The sequence below is a fragment of the Zophobas morio genome, unplaced genomic scaffold (assembly GCF_036711695.1).
Source record: "Zophobas morio isolate AGI-343-1 ecotype UQ-CSIRO unplaced genomic scaffold, CSIRO_AGI_Zmor_V1 ptg000045l, whole genome shotgun sequence".
NCBI lineage: Eukaryota > Metazoa > Arthropoda > Insecta > Coleoptera > Tenebrionidae > Zophobas > Zophobas morio.
Window position 1 is genome coordinate 77139 of NW_026972150.1, and position 17018 is coordinate 94156.

The following is a 17018-nucleotide window of genomic DNA, read 5'->3' on the forward strand; positions in this document are numbered from 1 at the left end:
ATAGTATATTTGATTCTATTAGTAAAATATATGTAGACAAGTTTTAAAGCATATCCGTAATAAAAAGGAAATTGAAAAAAAAAAGTTATGAAAAACACTCAGCTTCTCTGGCGTAAAGATGCGCTATTGGTAATAGCGATATACATAAACAAGCCGAACGGGTAACTACAGAGGAAGCAGTAAAAAAAATTGAATGAAAACTGCGTATAGTTAAACAGGTAACAATAATTTAATAATACTTTCAAATACACAATAGTTAATATTTTTAACTAATTATTTTAAAAAAATCGGAGTGCTTGACTTCTACTTCTTTTTATTAGGCTTCGACTCCACCTTAAACGTGTGATTCTCGTTTTTCAAATGATGAAAAAGTTTATTTCTGGATTCAAAAGTTGATCCGCAAGTGTTACATATAATAACCTTTTCACAAATATATTAGAGCTCGCATGACATAATAAAGCAAGCCTACTTTGTAGTCAGCTTTATTCACTTCTTTAGCCTCCTCTTTGCTTTCCGAACGGAAATCTTTAGTTATGTCTAAATTCGTAGTGTAATAAAAAAATTTTCTGCCTTAAAAGAAGTATTACCCTTTCTGTTCCCATTCTCTTCTGAGACAAGTTCCACAGAACCTATTAGATGAGGCTTTTGCCTTTTTTTACTAATTTTTGCTACATAGCTGTCGCTAAGAGTCAAATAATGCTCTAGTTCACTTTCAACGCCATAATTTTCTGCTTCTGGTAAACTTTTCTTTTTAGATTTTCTCTTAATAAATTCGACTTCCTTCATCTTCTACGTATCAATTGAAATTAAAGCCGCCAACAAGTATAAACACATAAAACATTTTCTTCTCTTAGTAGCGCTGGAATCTTCTGTTCGCTTTGGCATAACCTCTCTGCAAAAAACTTAGTAAGACTAGAGAACAGTAAAAAGAGGCATCAACGGAGGCGAAAATATAGGCAGAGCGTCCAAAATACGAAAAGTGAACCGTCCGACAATAAATCCTGGCGGAGTTGAGCATGCCTTTTAGAGTGTGCTTTAGAGCGCGTATGCTGCGTAAAACTGTAACAACGAAGGAAAATGCTTCAGCCGAAAGCCCGGGAAAATGCGGAATAATACGTCTTTGACGAGCTAAAAAGTTTATCGCAAACCACACAGAAAAAGGAATCCGTAACTTTTTCAGCTTCATCAGAAGAAAACTTAAAAATAAAAATAGCAATAAGCGTGCAGGACTTCAAGAAGCAGAGAAACTGAACCGGCTCCGGATCATCTAGTACCCATAAATGGGGAAGCCAGGAGCCTTCGGGTTGGTCAAAAGTTTTCTTAGGTATTTTGTGGACACTCGAAACGGATTTCTTATTTTGCTGATTGGAGCGTCTCGTTGGTTCGCTCAGTCGCCGGTCACGTCTCTTTACAAACAGCACTAAACTCTGAGAAGTAGAAGTCAAAAGGCAAATATTAAAACCACACAGATTGCCAGCAATCAGAGAAATAACGACATATCCCTGACAAAAAGATTTAAACGACTAGCCTGCAACAATAGCAAAATTTAAAAAGTGCTTCTACCCTAACAGCTTCGTTGTACTCCTTTTTAGTAGCCGCACGAAGCTTGGAGTTTTCCTTTTCCATAAATCTACGAACTGTGCGGTTTGGTGCCTGTTTGGCGGGGCGAACTTAGCCACTACATATATGATATACATTAAAAATCAAACCTGCCTCAGATCATACTTGTCCAAGTGGGAAAAAGATCTAGTGGTCGAATATCTAGTCCAAAAATTATAAAACGTTGCACAGAATTCCGGATTACTCGATGACTTAAAAGGAGTGGAAAACATGTAATGAAGTAAGAGGAATAAATTAACTAAAGGATTACATCCCCAAAACTGGGATAGTTAACGCTGGATTTAAAAAACTTATCTTCCTGAGCTATTGTATAAAATAGATTGCCTATAAAAAATTAGACTTTTAAAAAACTGTAAATGAAGCAAATATTATTATAGTATAAAAAACCATAAACAGAATAAAAGCTACTCGGGCCGTCATCATATCCCTCATAACAAAAGGAAGAGTAGTAACGAAAAATGTCTACTGTGTTCTTTCCTTGTGGACCTTGAAAGGAGTCGAAAGTGCGAAATTCTAACTCAATAGTAAAAAACCATTCCCTAGAATTTCTTCCCTATGAGAATCGAACCTAGACCAAGGCAAAGCAAGAAAAACTCAACTTATTTACATAAGGCCAACTACCAATAACAGAAGTTGTAATACCAAGCTCTTTCCTGTGGATCGCTGAGTAACTCATAAGCTTTTTGTATCTCTAAAAAGTGTTTAGTAGCTTCTTCTTTGTCAACATCAATTCTTTTATCTGTGTAAAGTAATATCAAAGAATAAGCTTCAAAGATTTATCTAAAACAATCTAGTTTAAAGTCTTTTTAAGGAAAAGCAATTGACACTGGTATCAACTAGATTAAAAGTTCTAATTACCAGGATGAAACTTTAATAGTAAACTTCTGTAAGCCTTTTTTAAATCTTCAGAATGAACTTGCCTATCCACAGACAAAATTTGATAAGGACACCTCATCGCTTCCATTAAATAAAATGATAGTAAGTGTAAAAATGAAAAATTATAGCCTAGCAAGATCAATAATAGGTAAATCTAAATCAGTGACCCTTTTTTATCAAGGCAAGTATACCTCCCGCACAAAAAAACCTCTTTTGGCCTCTTCTTCTCAGACCACAAACGCTCTTCAGAAAACAAACCTGGACTTAAGAGTGGACACCAAAGACGTATGGGTTTAAGGCTTGTTCTAGTAGAGTTGCTAAGTGGCTAAGTCTTTGTAAGCAGAGGGGGCGAATTCATTTTATTCGTCTCCTATCGGAGTTATTAATACCCAGATAACCCCTGCCCGTGTTAATTTCTAATTGCTGGTATAGTTAGTTTGTGGTGCGTTAATAGTAAGAGGACAATGCTCAAGAAAAATATACATGTGATTATATAAGTTTGGCTAGCACGCTCGGTACAGCTTTTTCCTTTTTCTTGTTGCAGTTGGGTTTGGTGCGCTAGGAGGGCCTGTGATAATCAAATAAATGTACAGTGCTTTCTAGTACTTCGACTTTCCTAATTAAATCACTTTATTGTCTATAAATACTTTATACTATCTATACTATTTTACTGCCTATAATGTACTATTTTTTGAAGACTTACAGTCCGTGATATCAACAGGTTTATAAATTATATAGCTTAAAGTTTATCGATTATATTTTTTTTTCCTGTAGGGATTTTTTCGTGCACTGGCACTATTTACTCTAGTGATAGAAGGATAATAAAGATTACTCAGTCAAAAACTATATATTATTTATTAATTTCACTAGCCCTGCGACGCTACTCAACGCAAGAAGCAGGCCAACCCACAACCACGCGTTAGAGAAAAGAGATCTCCCGAGCTTCGCCAGCTAGCTTAATACATAATTTACAACTTAGCCCTCACTAAGTTATAGGCACTTACTTACTACAGTAGTTTCAAGTAGTAAGGCCTACTGCCTTGCATATTAAAAACAGTTTAATATAGTTCGCATGGGTTTGCTTGGGTAGACTAGAAATTACGTGGAAAAAGTATAAATAACAAGCAGGTATATAGGTTGTATATTTATTAGTCAAGTAGGATCCCAGTAAATTATAGAAGGGCGACAGTGGTTTTTTAATTTCCGATAGATAAACTTGTTTACCGTGGACATTAACAAAAAGTGCGTAAAGGGGTTCATATATTACATTGACTATGTTTTTTACCAGTTTCAATGTTCAAGCTCTTCCCGTGGCCTTCTCATGCCGTTAACCAAGTGTAATAAATTTTTACGTGGTTTTGCACTTATCATTGCTAGCTTGAACTTGAGGAGAGACCTAGATATTCTTTATTCTCTTTACAGCCGGGTGCTATTCCTTGTCTTAGTTCTTTTCTGTTCTGTTCTTTTTTTTAGTTTATTTAAATGAAATTATTAAGTGTACATTTATATTATTAAAGATATCTCCTCGTTTTTAACACTTAACCATCTTCATAGAAGTAACAACCTCTTGGTTCGTTATACTTAACGTATTGGTAGTTACTCCTTATACTTTGTATAGTTTTTTCTCTTTTCAACCCCAAATTAGTTAATTTTTGATAGACGAAAAGCATTATCTTCATCCCCCTTCTGCTTTTTAAAAAAAAGAATGACTATTTTATTGTTAAAATCAATTCCTTCTATATGTCAATATCACGTCTAGCGCAAGGAAACAAGTGCAAGAAACCTTTAAGTAAAAAACCTGAAAACCTGTGCTACTTTTCTGAATTATATAAATGCATGCATGCATAAGATAAATATTTTTAAAAGATTATAAAGCAATTACCAACGAAAATTAGTGACACCCCTCTATTTCTTTACTTTTTTTGATGGAAAAGCTTATTCGAAAACTTTATATTTAATTGTGTACTGCATGTACCCCTATTGGCTTAGCTGCAAAATTTTAATGGTTTCCATGGACGGTTAAAAAAGGGTAGTACAAAAATAAGCTACTTTTTTACCTATTTGTTCTGTAGACCAACAGCTTAAGTTACTCTCTTAAGATAAGCTTTCTAGGTTAAGTACCCATACCGCTTTTTCGGTAAATTTATAGGTTTAGATGCTGCTAGTGAGCCATAATAGTTCTATTTACTCACACCTTAGTTAACTTTTAGAGTTTAGCGCGTACTACGTAAGCCTAAAAACATTATAATAAATATCTTTAACTAAATATATTTGTTTCTAAAAGGTAAAATTTGTGCACAAAAAGTTGAAATTTTGCTTTATTCTTCCCTTTTCTGTGGTTTAGGCTTCGAAGTCTATTAGAAATTTTTTGAGGGCGAGGCAAAACACGTGACCGTCAAAAATTGAGAAATAGAACAACTCCGGCGAGAACCGAACCCACAATCCTAGGATTTACGCGTTAGTACCCTCAACCGCTGAGCTATTACAACCCTCGGCCCAGCTACCAAAGTTTTATGTATTTGACCTGTTAAAGTCAATTCGAGAGGAGATAGTTTAAGTGAGCCCAGGCTTCTCAATTTTCAGTGTTTGGGATTTTTATAAGTATCAAAGTGGTTATGTTAAGCTTGTGTAAAAAAGGAAAACTGGCCGTAGATTGTCTTTTTATTTAAATAGTTTTACCCCTTTAAAACTTAAAAGGTAATATTAACATGCAAAAATATCAAGTTGCACGCACCACTTCTGATAATCAGTTCCTCTAACCTGGGCTTTATATTTAAGCACTAAAAAGGACCAGCTACTTGGTGCTGCTGCATAAAAACTATATTAAATTATTTTTGATCTCTTGGTAAAGGCATGCTTTTATTCGGTAAAGGAAGATTAATTTATTAAAAACATTTTTTAAGCAACAACTTAACAGAGCATAACACTAGATTATAAGGAAAAAAGCAGCTTAAGTTGTCGTTCGTGTTTCAATGACTGTGTTAGGTAGAACCCTTAATTTTATCCGCTTAACTTTCAATGTGAAAAACGAAGTAAACTTGTTTTTACTAAAGTAGAACGAAAAAAGCAAAGGTTTTACTTAGTAGAACACAATAACGAACAAACATTCTTAAAATGCTAAAGCAAAGCTGAAATATGTTTCCTACTCAAGCGTAGTTCATTTTTCAGCAACAAGTTATTGAATCAATAATAAACGCAAAAAGGAGAATACACTTTTCTACTTTTTTTTTCGTTCTACTTTATTAATACATTTTAATGAGCTAGCATTTTTAGTGTTCGTTCGTTATTTTGTTCTACTAAAGTAGAACCAATTGTTTTTTCGTACTACTTTAGTAGAACAAGTTTACTTTGTTCATATAGAACTTTAAATGGATAAAATTTAAGGTTCTATCTAATATAGACGTTCAAACACGAAATAAGGTTTAATACTAAGGGAGTAAATCCCTATTACATGTCTCTGAATCGAACATCCTGGTAAAAAATTAGAAATAAATCCTAAGAAATGGGCATAATATTGACGAAAGAGAACGATGCGAGCCTAAAAACTTAACTCTCTTTTGCACTCTTTTTCCGCAGCTTAGTTATTGAATAAATGGTGTTATCACCCAGAAGAATGAAAAGGTGTTACCAGGATATGGAGGCCTTCACTGGCCTACAGCAACTAATTTTATAGAATTTTATAAGGCGAATTTTGTGTCCCTCATCTTAAAGGGGGTCAGGATTTGTTCATTATCATATTCGCGTTTTTAGAGCTTAAACAGATATTTAAGGATTCGCCGATCTAATACAATGGTCTAAATCTGTCACCTTCCATATAAAAAAGGCGCACTTAGTGTTTATAAATTTTAAGTTCCTTTTTTCTTTTCTCTTGTCTCCATTTTTTTAGTTATATTTACAAATTCAAATTCTACAAGTTACGTCACCTGATAGTCCCGGTACTTTTTTAGCAGAATTCATCCTTATGTTTTAACATAGCCTCCTTCGAAAGCAATTTAATTAGTCCAACGCTTTTCAAATTTTTTACGCCATTTTTCGAACTTTTTTCGCTCTACAAAAAATTGCAGTTTCATCCCCTTCAGGCTAAAGAGATTTGTGGTGTATACAAAAAGATAGAAAAGGAGAAAATAGGAAATCGACCTTGAATAACATCATTAACGATAAAAGTTTCCGCAAAAGCGATTATCTAGCTTGCCTTGCAAACCCTGTGGAGTCGCTTAGGCCCTATAAAAGACCTTGAAAAATGTTGGTGCTACTGCTATAAAGACACCTCGGCTTAAACAGGACTCTAGCAAAGATCGCCAGGCCAGCTTGTTCTCAGTATTTAAATAAACTGTAGGGCTGAGATTCCGCAACTACAGGCGTTTGCAGAGGTGCGTAAAATGTTACCGACACTAGTAAATTTTCAGATTTTTCAGAAAGTCACGAAAGCCAACTTATTAAAGGTGCTTCGATCTTGTCTATTACGAAGGTTTCTCCTCCGGCATCCCGGTGTATTAATTTCTAAGCGGCCATGTCTATTGCATTCCTACCGATAATTTGCTATCACAGCCTCGTCTGCTTGCTGCGGGGATCTTTGCTGATCCCATTATTATGCGCGCTGCATGGACATGGCATACTAACCCCTGCCAAATGACACACGCGCATCGCGTATAAAGACGATAACACGGTAGACTACGCGGAAGCACGAATTTAATAAGCGGGCACCCGCAGCAATACTTAAAACCGTGATAGCTAGCGCTGACAAAGAGGCGTTGAGTTTTACGCGGTAAAGAGACAAGTGCTTTTTTCTCAAAGAAATACACTGTACTCGAATAATTCCATGAAACCCTCAGCAAAAACCATTACTAATAGGCTGTCGTGGCGAAAATTAAAACCACAAGCGACTCTACCCCCTGTTGTGAGCAAGAAGTTTCTCTTATACATGCGATCTATTAATTTCGTTAAGAACTTATATAAATGTACGAACTAAAAAGCTAATTAGGCGTCTACAGCTTAACGTCACTTCAAAGTTCTAAAGAAAATGCAAAAACTCGTAAGAAGAGAGTTACTTAAAAAATTCAGGGTATTTTTTTTTAATTGCCAATGAATACATGTGTTATCTGGTTAAGCAACAATAGATAAAGTATTGCAATGAGCAACAAGGGTATGCGTTTCTATAAATAGTAAGAATGGAACAAATATTATAAATCGATTTAGTTTATTTTATTATAACGCTTTAAAGATACATGGATATAAAGAACCTTTAAAAGAGATGGTCTTTGAGATTTTTAAATGCTGTCTGGGATTTCTTAGCGCCTTAAAAGTTTTTATAATTTGAATTCAGTGTATTCATGATTAAAGTAACAACAATATAGGAAAAAAGCGTAAACCTTGTAGGCTAATGAAAGTATAATTTCTCTGTTTTTCAGGAATGTTGAGGTTGTCTAACAATCTTGACATCTTCTTGGGCATGACGGGAAGAAGGAAAAGTGAAGAGACACGAAGAACTTCTACTATTACAGCAACAACAGCCTGCAGTTAGACTGAGTTACGTTTTGTTATGTTTAAGATAAAAATTTATAACGTTGAGGCGGTCCTTTTCTTGAGCTGTACTAACAGAAGAAAGTCTCCATGGTTCATTAACATAAAAATATTTGTTCGTCTGGAAACAATATGTTGTATACTAATAAATTACTAAAATAGATTTCGACTTAAGCATCCGCAAAAAAAGATGTTTTCTATATAATACAAAAGTTTAGAATTATAAGGGATGGCCAACCCAACTACTGCGGAGATGTGCCACCTTGCAAGAGGCGTCTTTTTTATTAACAGTTGTATACTACTAGTTATTAAAGAAAAAACAGTAGCACGCCTCAACCAACTTTATATTTATTTAACTTTATTATGAATTTTTAATATAAATATGTACAAATTCTCACTATGGACAATAAAAATAAGGAAAAAGATTGCCATTATTAATACAATACAGACGATAAGGACAATAAAAGGGATGGAAAAACAAGTTACATATTAGTACCTCATGGATGATATTTTCCACCAATGAGATTCCCTTATGAGAATCACCGTATTTATAGAAATTGTGTACTTTGTCTAATACACGCTGTTACAGAAGTCCCCAAAAATGATACCTTCATTAGAAAAAAGGACCTTTCAAATCCGCCAAGTTTCCAAGAAGCTGCAGATCGCAAGGCAGCAAAGCGAGATTACCATCCACCAAGCTTTTCTCCTGCACGTGACCGCTGATTCGCTCATTAATGCACCTGTCATAGCAATTAATGAAGTGAGCGTTTCACAAATACAAAGGCACTTGATTAAAGGGAACGGGTAAACCCGAATAAGCAGCCAATGCGCAAGCATACCTGGAAAACAAATTTCCAATTGCGTCGCGTAAAAATTTTATTTTACTAATCAAAGTAGCTTCATCAAATTCTAAAGAGTTTTTTTAGTCACTTATATTCTTTTAAGAAAACGAGTATTAAACCCGCATCCGATCCTAATATGGAAGAACTCAAAAAATAAAAACGGCATTCTTCTTCTCCGTACGTCTTAATAAGTTCAAACGGGTCAACAGCATTTCCCAAACTTTTAGATATCTTTATAAATACCGCAAAAAGTAAGGAAGTACCAAATGAAAAAATAAGGATCGCTATTATTTATGTTAAAAAAAATACTTTTCTACCGTTTCTGAGCCAATGGCCATGGCAGATAATATTTTTCGGCAAAGGCAAGTCCAGCGCTAGAAGAAACGCTGGCCAGTAGTACATGTGAAATCTGCCATAATAATTAACATCATAAACAGTGATGATAAGCAGAGAATAACAAATACTTGATGATGTCCTTCCCAATGATGTGATAATCCGCCGGCCAGCACGTGGTGGAGGGACAGGGAGGCCAGGGAAACCCTGCCATGCTGCAGTAGGATGCTTATAGAAGACGTTATAAATTAGAAATACCGGCGGAGGTTAAGTAAGTTGTTAGTGCGTCCAACCAGACATAAATCTATGAGAATTTACTAAAGTTGGTAGAGTGCCTTATAGAAAAGATAATAAGTAGCGCATATAAACAAAGCGATAGCTTATTATAGAAGCTGATAATGCAAATATAAAAACTTATTTTGCTTTTTTTTTAAAATTAAAATGCAAGCAGAAACCAAACAATTCATAGAACTGAAAACTTTATCAGAAACAGAATTTTTATTAATAACAGTAGTATGTCTAACATGCAGTGTGTTCTTACAATGAAAAATAACAGTAATTGTTCAAAAGAATCTAAAATTTATAAATTTTTTTACAAAACTTTCGCAGGGAAAAGGTAAAGTAAATTATTTTTTATAAATATTAATCTTGCATGTAATAAAGTTTACATTGGCTGCTTGTAAACTAATAAATATATATTAGCAAAAATAGTAGTAAATAACTGTTTGCGAAGGATCGTTTGGAACAGAAATTCCCCAGTGCATCCGCTGAAGAGGCCGAGAAAGAGAAATAACGTTATTGCTGGAAAGAAAATGAGCAGCGTAGATGGCCGACCAACGCTTCGGGTGGCCTCAAAGAGTTTTTATAAATAAATAATCTATCGATTTAGCTGTCAGACGGGCTCTATAACGATACAAGGTTGGCTTTTTAGCCAGTCTTCTATGCAGTTCCTCAACTTTTCCGTAGAAAATACGTAATTGGACTCACTTATCCAGTGAACGACGTTTCCCGTGTTAAGATTGAGCATCTGTAAATAATAGAAAAGAGTAAAAACTATTTCCTACGTTGCTGTAGAATTGCTAGTAATCAAAATATTTATGAGCAGAGAGGCTATCAGATATATATAATTTTAAAAGAGGCCTTTTTTTTTAAGTTAGACGAGTGTCAATCAATATGTAAAAAAAAATTAAAGAAAAAAATTAACTTTTTCATGATCTGATTTGTCTGCTTCGATAAAAGATTGAGGAACAAAAACTTCTTCATTAGCATCGTACCAACCGCTGTAGTCTGCTTTAAAAATAAATCCTTTTGTTTCTAATATATCCTAAATATATTAAATAATTTATTTTCAGTTATTCGCAAAAAAGACGAACGAAAAAGTTTGCAATTAAAAAAGGTGAGTTTAAAAAAAAATTTTTTTAACTGGCCTGTTCTTCTATTTTGAAAAAAAAAAAACAATAATTTATGGTAAATATTATCTTTAATATAACCCAGACAAATTTAACAGTCTCAATATGATCTTGGTCTGTTGTGCGAATAAATCTATCATACGAGATGTTGGCCTCCTTAAAGAGTTTCTATAAATATGGTAACAACGACAGTAAAAATAGTAAAATATTAGCATAAAGCTACAATCAAACAAAATATAAACAACATAACAAAATAAAAATGATTTAACTTTGAAACGAGAGGAATTGAAATCACAAAACTCCTTCTCACGAATTATTCGTCCCTCAAGCTATGCCGAAGTTAATAATATAATAAAAGTATATACAAAGTTACTTAAAAGCGATAGAAGGACCTACTTGAAAGTAAGATTTAATAAATTAAAAAAAAAAAATACAACATACTTGTGAAAGACGTGCAGCTGAGTGTTGCACCTTTAAACCATGATCGTCAGTTCCTTTAGAAATAGTATATTTGTAAACACAAAAAGAAAATTTAAGATAGTATTAAAGACCTGTAGTAAAAAAAACTTTAGCGCCGAATAACCTATAATACCTAGCCAAAAAATCTCCCAGAAGAGTTGTATGAAGGTGACCAATATGTGGCACAGAGTTAACGTAATATATAGGGGTGGTAATGTAAACCTACATAAAACTTTTTAAAGAAATCCTGAATACTATAAAGGCAAATAACAGTTATTATGGCTGAAACTAAAAATTGTTTAAATTTCTTATTTAATTTATGCTAAAATATTTTTACGCACAGGTTTGTGATCAGGGCTTTTAAAGTGCTTAACGACTTTTTCTATAGTTTCCAAGTTTAACACGTTTGTACGGTCAAACAATTGTGATCGACCAGGACGAGTCGTCCGCGAAAAAGATCTTGTCAAGAACTTATTTATAATATTGGTAGGTATCATAAGAAAAGGCTGTACTTAGATTTTAAAATGCCCAGGGCTGAGGCCTAAGGTGATACAAATGAAGCAAAGTGGACATTTTCGCAGAAAAAAACTATAAATAAAGAGCAACACACGTTATCACTGAAGGTTTGCCATCGGGGAGGTTGACGACTTGTACCTCGGGATTCAAAAAAAAAATCCCACTGTGAATGACTTAATTAACTTCAACAGTAGTGCTACTGGAGTAGTAGGAGTGGGCGCTCGTCCCTCTCCCCCTATGTTCCTCCTTGCTCTCTACTTTATCAAAAGTATCTGTTACTGTTGCCCGTTACGAATTTTAAGTAAAATTTATATCAAATAAAGGGATAAAAGGAAACAATTATTTTAGCAAAGAATAGGCCACTTTGGAAAGGTTAGGTAAAAACTATTTGGTGATTACAAAACTTTGTATACAGGTGCACCCTACTGAGTATAAAAAAACCTACAGTAGAAATAGTTTATTTCAGGCAAAAACTACATAATGGAATAAAACCCTGATTATGTGTAATTAAAATACAAGATATACTCTTACAAGACCGCAAAAAGTTGGGGGACCCCGTTTTATAGAAATTATTAAGGTACTGGAAAAGCAAATAGACAGTTATAAATATTAGGCTACTAGTATTTTGCTAAAAATTAACATATTATGAAAATAATAGTAAGCGGCATCTATAAAACGACAAAAGTCTATTTTTCTTGTTAAAATAAAATCATAATTTTGAAAAAGTCAATTGAATTAGTACATATTCTGCACCACTAATTGTGGCGAGAAAGTCAAAACAATCTAGCTTCTTTTCCGGATATCTTAAACTTTATTTATTTGGGACGCTTCAAATGGGAAGTCCTAAAGATTATCGATGGATTTTGTCAACAAGAGATATTCACTATTAATTCCGTTTTTTTAACTCGCGTTCTACTAATTTACAACCAAAAAAAATTACGCGTGACCTACAGTAAAAGTGTTTTCCTCAATCAAATTTTCGAATTTGAGGGCATCCGCTCTGTTTGAGTTGCTTTAGGTTTTACGTGGCGTAGCGGTTTCCTTTGTGGTCGTTGTATTTAGACAAATAATAGCTATACTTGTAACTTGTTTACTGTGTTGAGGTTTATTAGATTTCTCGATTCACCTCTTTCTAATATCTGTGTATTATTATTATTAAAAGAGCCATGAATCCAATTAACGAACAACAAGCTACTAAAATTTTGAGTCCGAAGCCTTCTCCCCACAGACTTATAGTAGAAGAATCTGTGCATAATGACGACAATAGTATTGTTTGTATTAACCCGGTTCTCTTATTATGTATTTATACTGAAGTTGCAATGAATATATTTTACAATTTATTATATTCTTGTTTTAACATTCTTTTAAAATTTTATTTAACATTTTTAAACAGGATAAATTGCAAGAATTAGGCTTATATCGCGGCGAAGTGGTTCTTTTAAAGGGTTAATTAAGAAAATCTTGTTATATAAGCCTGTAACATAAAAATTATTTAGGAAAAAAACGAAGAGACACCGCTTGTATCGTTTTAATTGAAGATTGTAAGCCGGGATTTATTAGAATGAATAAAGTTGTTCGAACAAACTTAAGAGTTCAACCGGGTATAATTAATATTGAATTCTCACTAGAAGATCAATTTGAGGGCTTCTTTTTTTAAGCTGTCTTTTTTATGTTGCAAACAAAATTTAACGATCGCTCGGATTAGTATGTCTTCTCCCTATCAGGGCTAGTGCCTCTATTATTTTTATATTTACACTGTAGAGAAAAAAAATTACCATCTATCAAAAATAATCAAACCTGTTTACTTTATATTCAATGTTAATTAAAAATTCTTGATTTCTTTTCCATGCATCTCAGTATACTGCGTTTTTAAAATATTTTTTACACTCTCCCATTATATATTTAACTTATTCCAATACTTTTAGAAGAATTTTAGTAAGTTGAAGGAAGCTTTAAAGACTAATAAAAAAAAATTTCCTATTGACCTAAATTATCTTGTAATATAAAAATAATTGTTTGTAAGCCTACATTTTACGTGCATCTTTTCTCTAGTCTTATGCCTTGCGGTTAGTTGAGAGTAACTTTAAAGTAGTTTTAGTATGTTTTAAAAAAAATTAAAAATAATTGTATCAGTTATAAATTTTTTGTGAACAATAATTTTTCAATAGTAAAGGCGAGCAAAGGACTTACAAATACTGTGGGCCCCATAAACTTTTATTATTTAATTTATTTGCAACTGTCCAGGAGATATTGTTGCTGTGCAAAAGTATGAGGATATCAAGTATGCGGAGCGGATCCAAGTTTTGCCTGTGGACGACACGGTGGAAGATATAACAGGTCCGTTTTAGTATATTTGGGTTTGCCGTTAAGCGAACTCGTGCCTTTTAAAATCCTAATGCAACGCTTCTTTTATATGTTGCAATATTTTTTATTTATTTTTATAATAACTTTTTATTATTTTTTGCAGGAAACATATTTGAAGTGTTTTTGAAGCCATATTTTCTTGAGGCTTATCGACCAGTCAGAACGGGCGATTTGTTTCAGGTTACATAAATTTATTCTAGTCTTATAATTTAATTCTTATAATTATTATTGTTGTAATGGTGAAAACCAATATTTTTTTTAATACAACCCTTTTTCTCACATTTATGTATATATCTCAGTATATTTTTGGATAACTTTTTTTAAAGGTGCGTGGAAGTATGCGATGCGTGGAGTTTAAAGTAGTTGAAGTTGTTGAGGGGCCTTTTGGAATCGTGGCGCCCTCCACGGAGATATTTTGCGAGGGCACACCGGTAAAGCGCGAGGATGAAGAGGGTTAGATGAGGGTTTCTATTCATGTTCTTTTTTAGTAATTATTGCTATCATTAGAAATCTTGAACCAGATTGGATACGATGATATTGGCGGCTGCAGAAAGCAACTGGCTATCATTAAAGAAATGGTTCATATTTTTTAGTACTTCGGACGTGTAACAAGTTTTTTTTGTTGTCTTTTATACATTAAAAAAATCGAAGCTTGCGATGTTTTATTTTCACTTTTTTTATAACTATATTATTTTACTTTCGTATTACTTTTAATAAATTTATTGACTTTTTATTTTTTAGTCCACGTGGTGTTTACTATTGTTCATTATGAGTGACATATAAAACGCTCTAAGTAAAAGCTCACATTTGAGGAGGCTATGAAGGAATTATAGTGATATTTACTATTTTTTTTTAAAACAGGTGGAACTTCCTCTTCGGCATCCCTGTTTGTTTAAAAAGATTGGAATCAAACCGCCACGTGGTATTCTTCTTTACGGGCCTCCTGGCACAGGGAAGACTCTTATTGCACGCGCCGTGGCCAATGAGACAGGTATACATTTCTTTTTTTTCAATCAATAAGCTCTCAAAATTTATTCTTCAGACAAATCCCTTTTTTTACACTATTATAGTCAATAACATTTCTGGTATTAGGCGCCTTTTTTTTCTTGATTAATGGGCCTGAAATCATGTCAAAAATGGCGGGCGAGTCGGAAAGTAATCTTCGAAGAGCTTTTGAAGAAGCTCAAAAGAATGCGCCAGCCATTATTTTTATTGATGAAATCGATTCCATCGCGCCAAAACGAGAAAAGGTAAGCATAAGCATCCGTTTGCGGAGGGATTAATGAAGTGCGTTTCGCGACGTAGACACATGGCGAAGTGGAAAGGCGCATTGTATCGCAGCTGTTGACATTAATGGATGGCATGAAACCTCGTGACCACGTTATCGTGATTGGCGCCACAAACCGGTATGGCCACATGCTGTGGTTCACGCGTGCCAACTGGGTGTTATAACTCGTTAGAAACGTAGCTTGTGCAGCTTTACTACTTTTAAAAGTTTTATTGGTTATGCGAATTGCTTTGAGCAAGTAGAAAAGCGTTTATGTTTTCTTTGAAATTACTTGGTTTCCTTATAACGACTTTTATATTTTTTGCTTCCTGTTGGTAAAGTTTTACTTTTTTTTTACTTTGCTCTTTGGCTACTAGCGCCGGGTATTCACATTGTACCTTTTTTAGCGCAAACTCCATTGACCCTGCTCTCCGGCGGTTCGGCCGTTTTGATAGGGAAATTGATATTGGTATTCCCGATGCCACCGGCCGGATGGAAGTTTTACGGATTCACACTAAAAATATGAAGCTGGATAAAGATGTTGATTTGGAAAAGGTTTCACTATTTTACTAGCAATATAAAAAGAATGATTCTTGCTACCCTAACCCTAACCCTAACCCTATTAATATATATGGTAATTCTAAGAAATATTATTTACTAGATTGCTCGCGAATCACATGGCTACGTTGGGGCGGATCTGGCTCAGTTATGTTCCGAGGCTGCCATGCAACAAATCAGAGATAAAATGGATTTAATAGACTTTGAAGCGGAGAAAATCGACGCGAGGCATCCTTATGCATAAAATATTATTGGCACTTCAACTTTGCGTTTTTGTGTTTACTGGTGCATATCTCAACTGATTTTCAATGAAGTCTATTTATTTGCAAATAGTGTTCTTGATGCACTTGCTGTTTCTATGAAAAATTTCCGCCACGCTCTAGGGACATCCAATCCTTCTGCTCTGCGAGAAACAGTCATCGAAGTATTATTATAGCGATGACCACGTCACCAAGCTCCATTTGGAATTCATTATTTTATTTTCACATTGCTAGACGCCGAACGTGTCCTGGGAAGACATTGGCGGCCTTGTGGATATCAAACAGGAGCTACAGGATCTCGTGCAGCTGCCCATTCGCTATCCAGATCATTTTCACAAATTCGGCGTTTCTCCGCCAAAGGGGTTGCATCTGATTAGTGGGCATTTTTGTGAGACTCTTCTTCATTGGTTATATAAGGGTTCTTCTTTACGGGCCACCGGGCTGCGGGAAGACGCTTCTGGCGAAGGCCATAGCCACCGACTGCCAAGCAAACTTTATTTCGATAAAAGGGCCGGAGCTGTTGACCATGTGGTTTGGCGAATCGGAGGCAAATGTCCGCGATATTTTTGATAAAGCGCGCGCTGCTGCTCCATGCGTCCTCTTTTTTGATGAATTGGACTCGATTGCCCACTCACGTGGTGGCTCGATTGGCGATGCCGGCGGAGGTTTACTGACAATGAATTTTTTTTAAAATTGTTCTTGGTGAAAAAATTTCCTAGATAGTAAAACAGTGGACCAATGACTGACTGTTTCTTGACTAATTTCCACGTGCATCATTTATTATTTTTTTAGCGGTTGATCGCGTTATTAATCAAATTTTAACGGAAATGGACGGGATGAGTACCAAGAAATCCGTCTTTATTATTGGGGCGACCAACCGACCCGGTAAATATGGTTGGCGACTGAAAGATATAGAGAGCCAGTGACTTCCGCTATGTAGACATTATTGATCCAGCTATACTACGACCTGGCCGGCTGGACCAGCTGCTGTACA

The 17018-nt window shown here is 34.6% G+C and overlaps 3 protein-coding genes across 8 annotated transcripts; 1 reads left to right on the forward strand and 2 right to left on the reverse strand.

Annotated features, from left to right (window-relative positions):
* Positions 1-228: 228 nt before the first annotated feature.
* On the reverse strand, positions 229-2855 carry LOC135141934 (dnaJ homolog subfamily C member 21-like). Of its 6 annotated transcripts, none has more exons than XM_064073543.1 (15): positions 2688-2855; positions 2479-2577; positions 2263-2359; positions 2154-2188; positions 2029-2106; positions 1871-1944; positions 1710-1811; positions 1564-1653; positions 1254-1427; positions 1117-1196; positions 986-1059; positions 840-892; positions 588-789; positions 470-537; positions 229-420 (listed from the first exon to the last, which is right to left on the reverse strand). In XM_064073543.1, the coding sequence occupies exons 2-15, from the start codon at positions 2573-2575 to the stop codon at positions 304-306; spliced, it is 1341 nt and encodes a 446-aa protein (XP_063929613.1). In that variant the 5' UTR covers positions 2576-2577; positions 2688-2855; the 3' UTR covers positions 229-303. The 6 variants fall into 6 exon arrangements, with proteins under 6 accessions (XP_063929613.1, XP_063929615.1, XP_063929611.1 ...); XM_064073545.1 differs by having other exon boundaries at positions 1275-1427; positions 2008-2106; XM_064073541.1 differs by having other exon boundaries at positions 588-786; positions 2008-2106.
* A 4828-nt stretch (positions 2856-7683) lies between these two features.
* LOC135141936 (probable methionine--tRNA ligase, mitochondrial) lies at positions 7684-11621 on the reverse strand. The gene is made up of 19 exons (XM_064073547.1): positions 11572-11621; positions 11401-11518; positions 11152-11281; positions 11042-11094; positions 10870-10929; positions 10682-10768; positions 10396-10515; positions 10107-10218; positions 9914-10041; positions 9450-9495; positions 9323-9398; positions 9168-9267; positions 8978-9089; positions 8856-8925; positions 8644-8756; positions 8513-8586; positions 8060-8137; positions 7866-8007; positions 7684-7791 (listed from the first exon to the last, which is right to left on the reverse strand). Exons 8-19 carry the CDS (start codon positions 10216-10218, stop codon positions 7739-7741), a joined length of 1104 nt encoding a protein of 367 aa, XP_063929617.1. The 5' UTR covers positions 10396-10515; positions 10682-10768; positions 10870-10929; positions 11042-11094; positions 11152-11281; positions 11401-11518; positions 11572-11621; the 3' UTR covers positions 7684-7738.
* Positions 11622-12602: 981 nt separating this feature from the next.
* LOC135141935 (transitional endoplasmic reticulum ATPase-like) lies at positions 12603-16819 on the forward strand. Its single transcript, XM_064073546.1, has 17 exons — positions 12603-12623; positions 12738-12861; positions 12969-13020; positions 13072-13176; positions 13820-13912; positions 14043-14119; positions 14266-14392; positions 14447-14517; positions 14801-14930; positions 15032-15189; positions 15245-15345; positions 15614-15761; positions 15868-15992; positions 16098-16188; positions 16259-16386; positions 16442-16689; positions 16744-16819. Exons 2-17 carry the CDS (start codon positions 12742-12744, stop codon positions 16764-16766), a joined length of 1797 nt encoding a protein of 598 aa, XP_063929616.1. The 5' UTR covers positions 12603-12623; positions 12738-12741; the 3' UTR covers positions 16767-16819.
* The last annotated feature ends 199 nt before the right edge of the window (positions 16820-17018 follow it).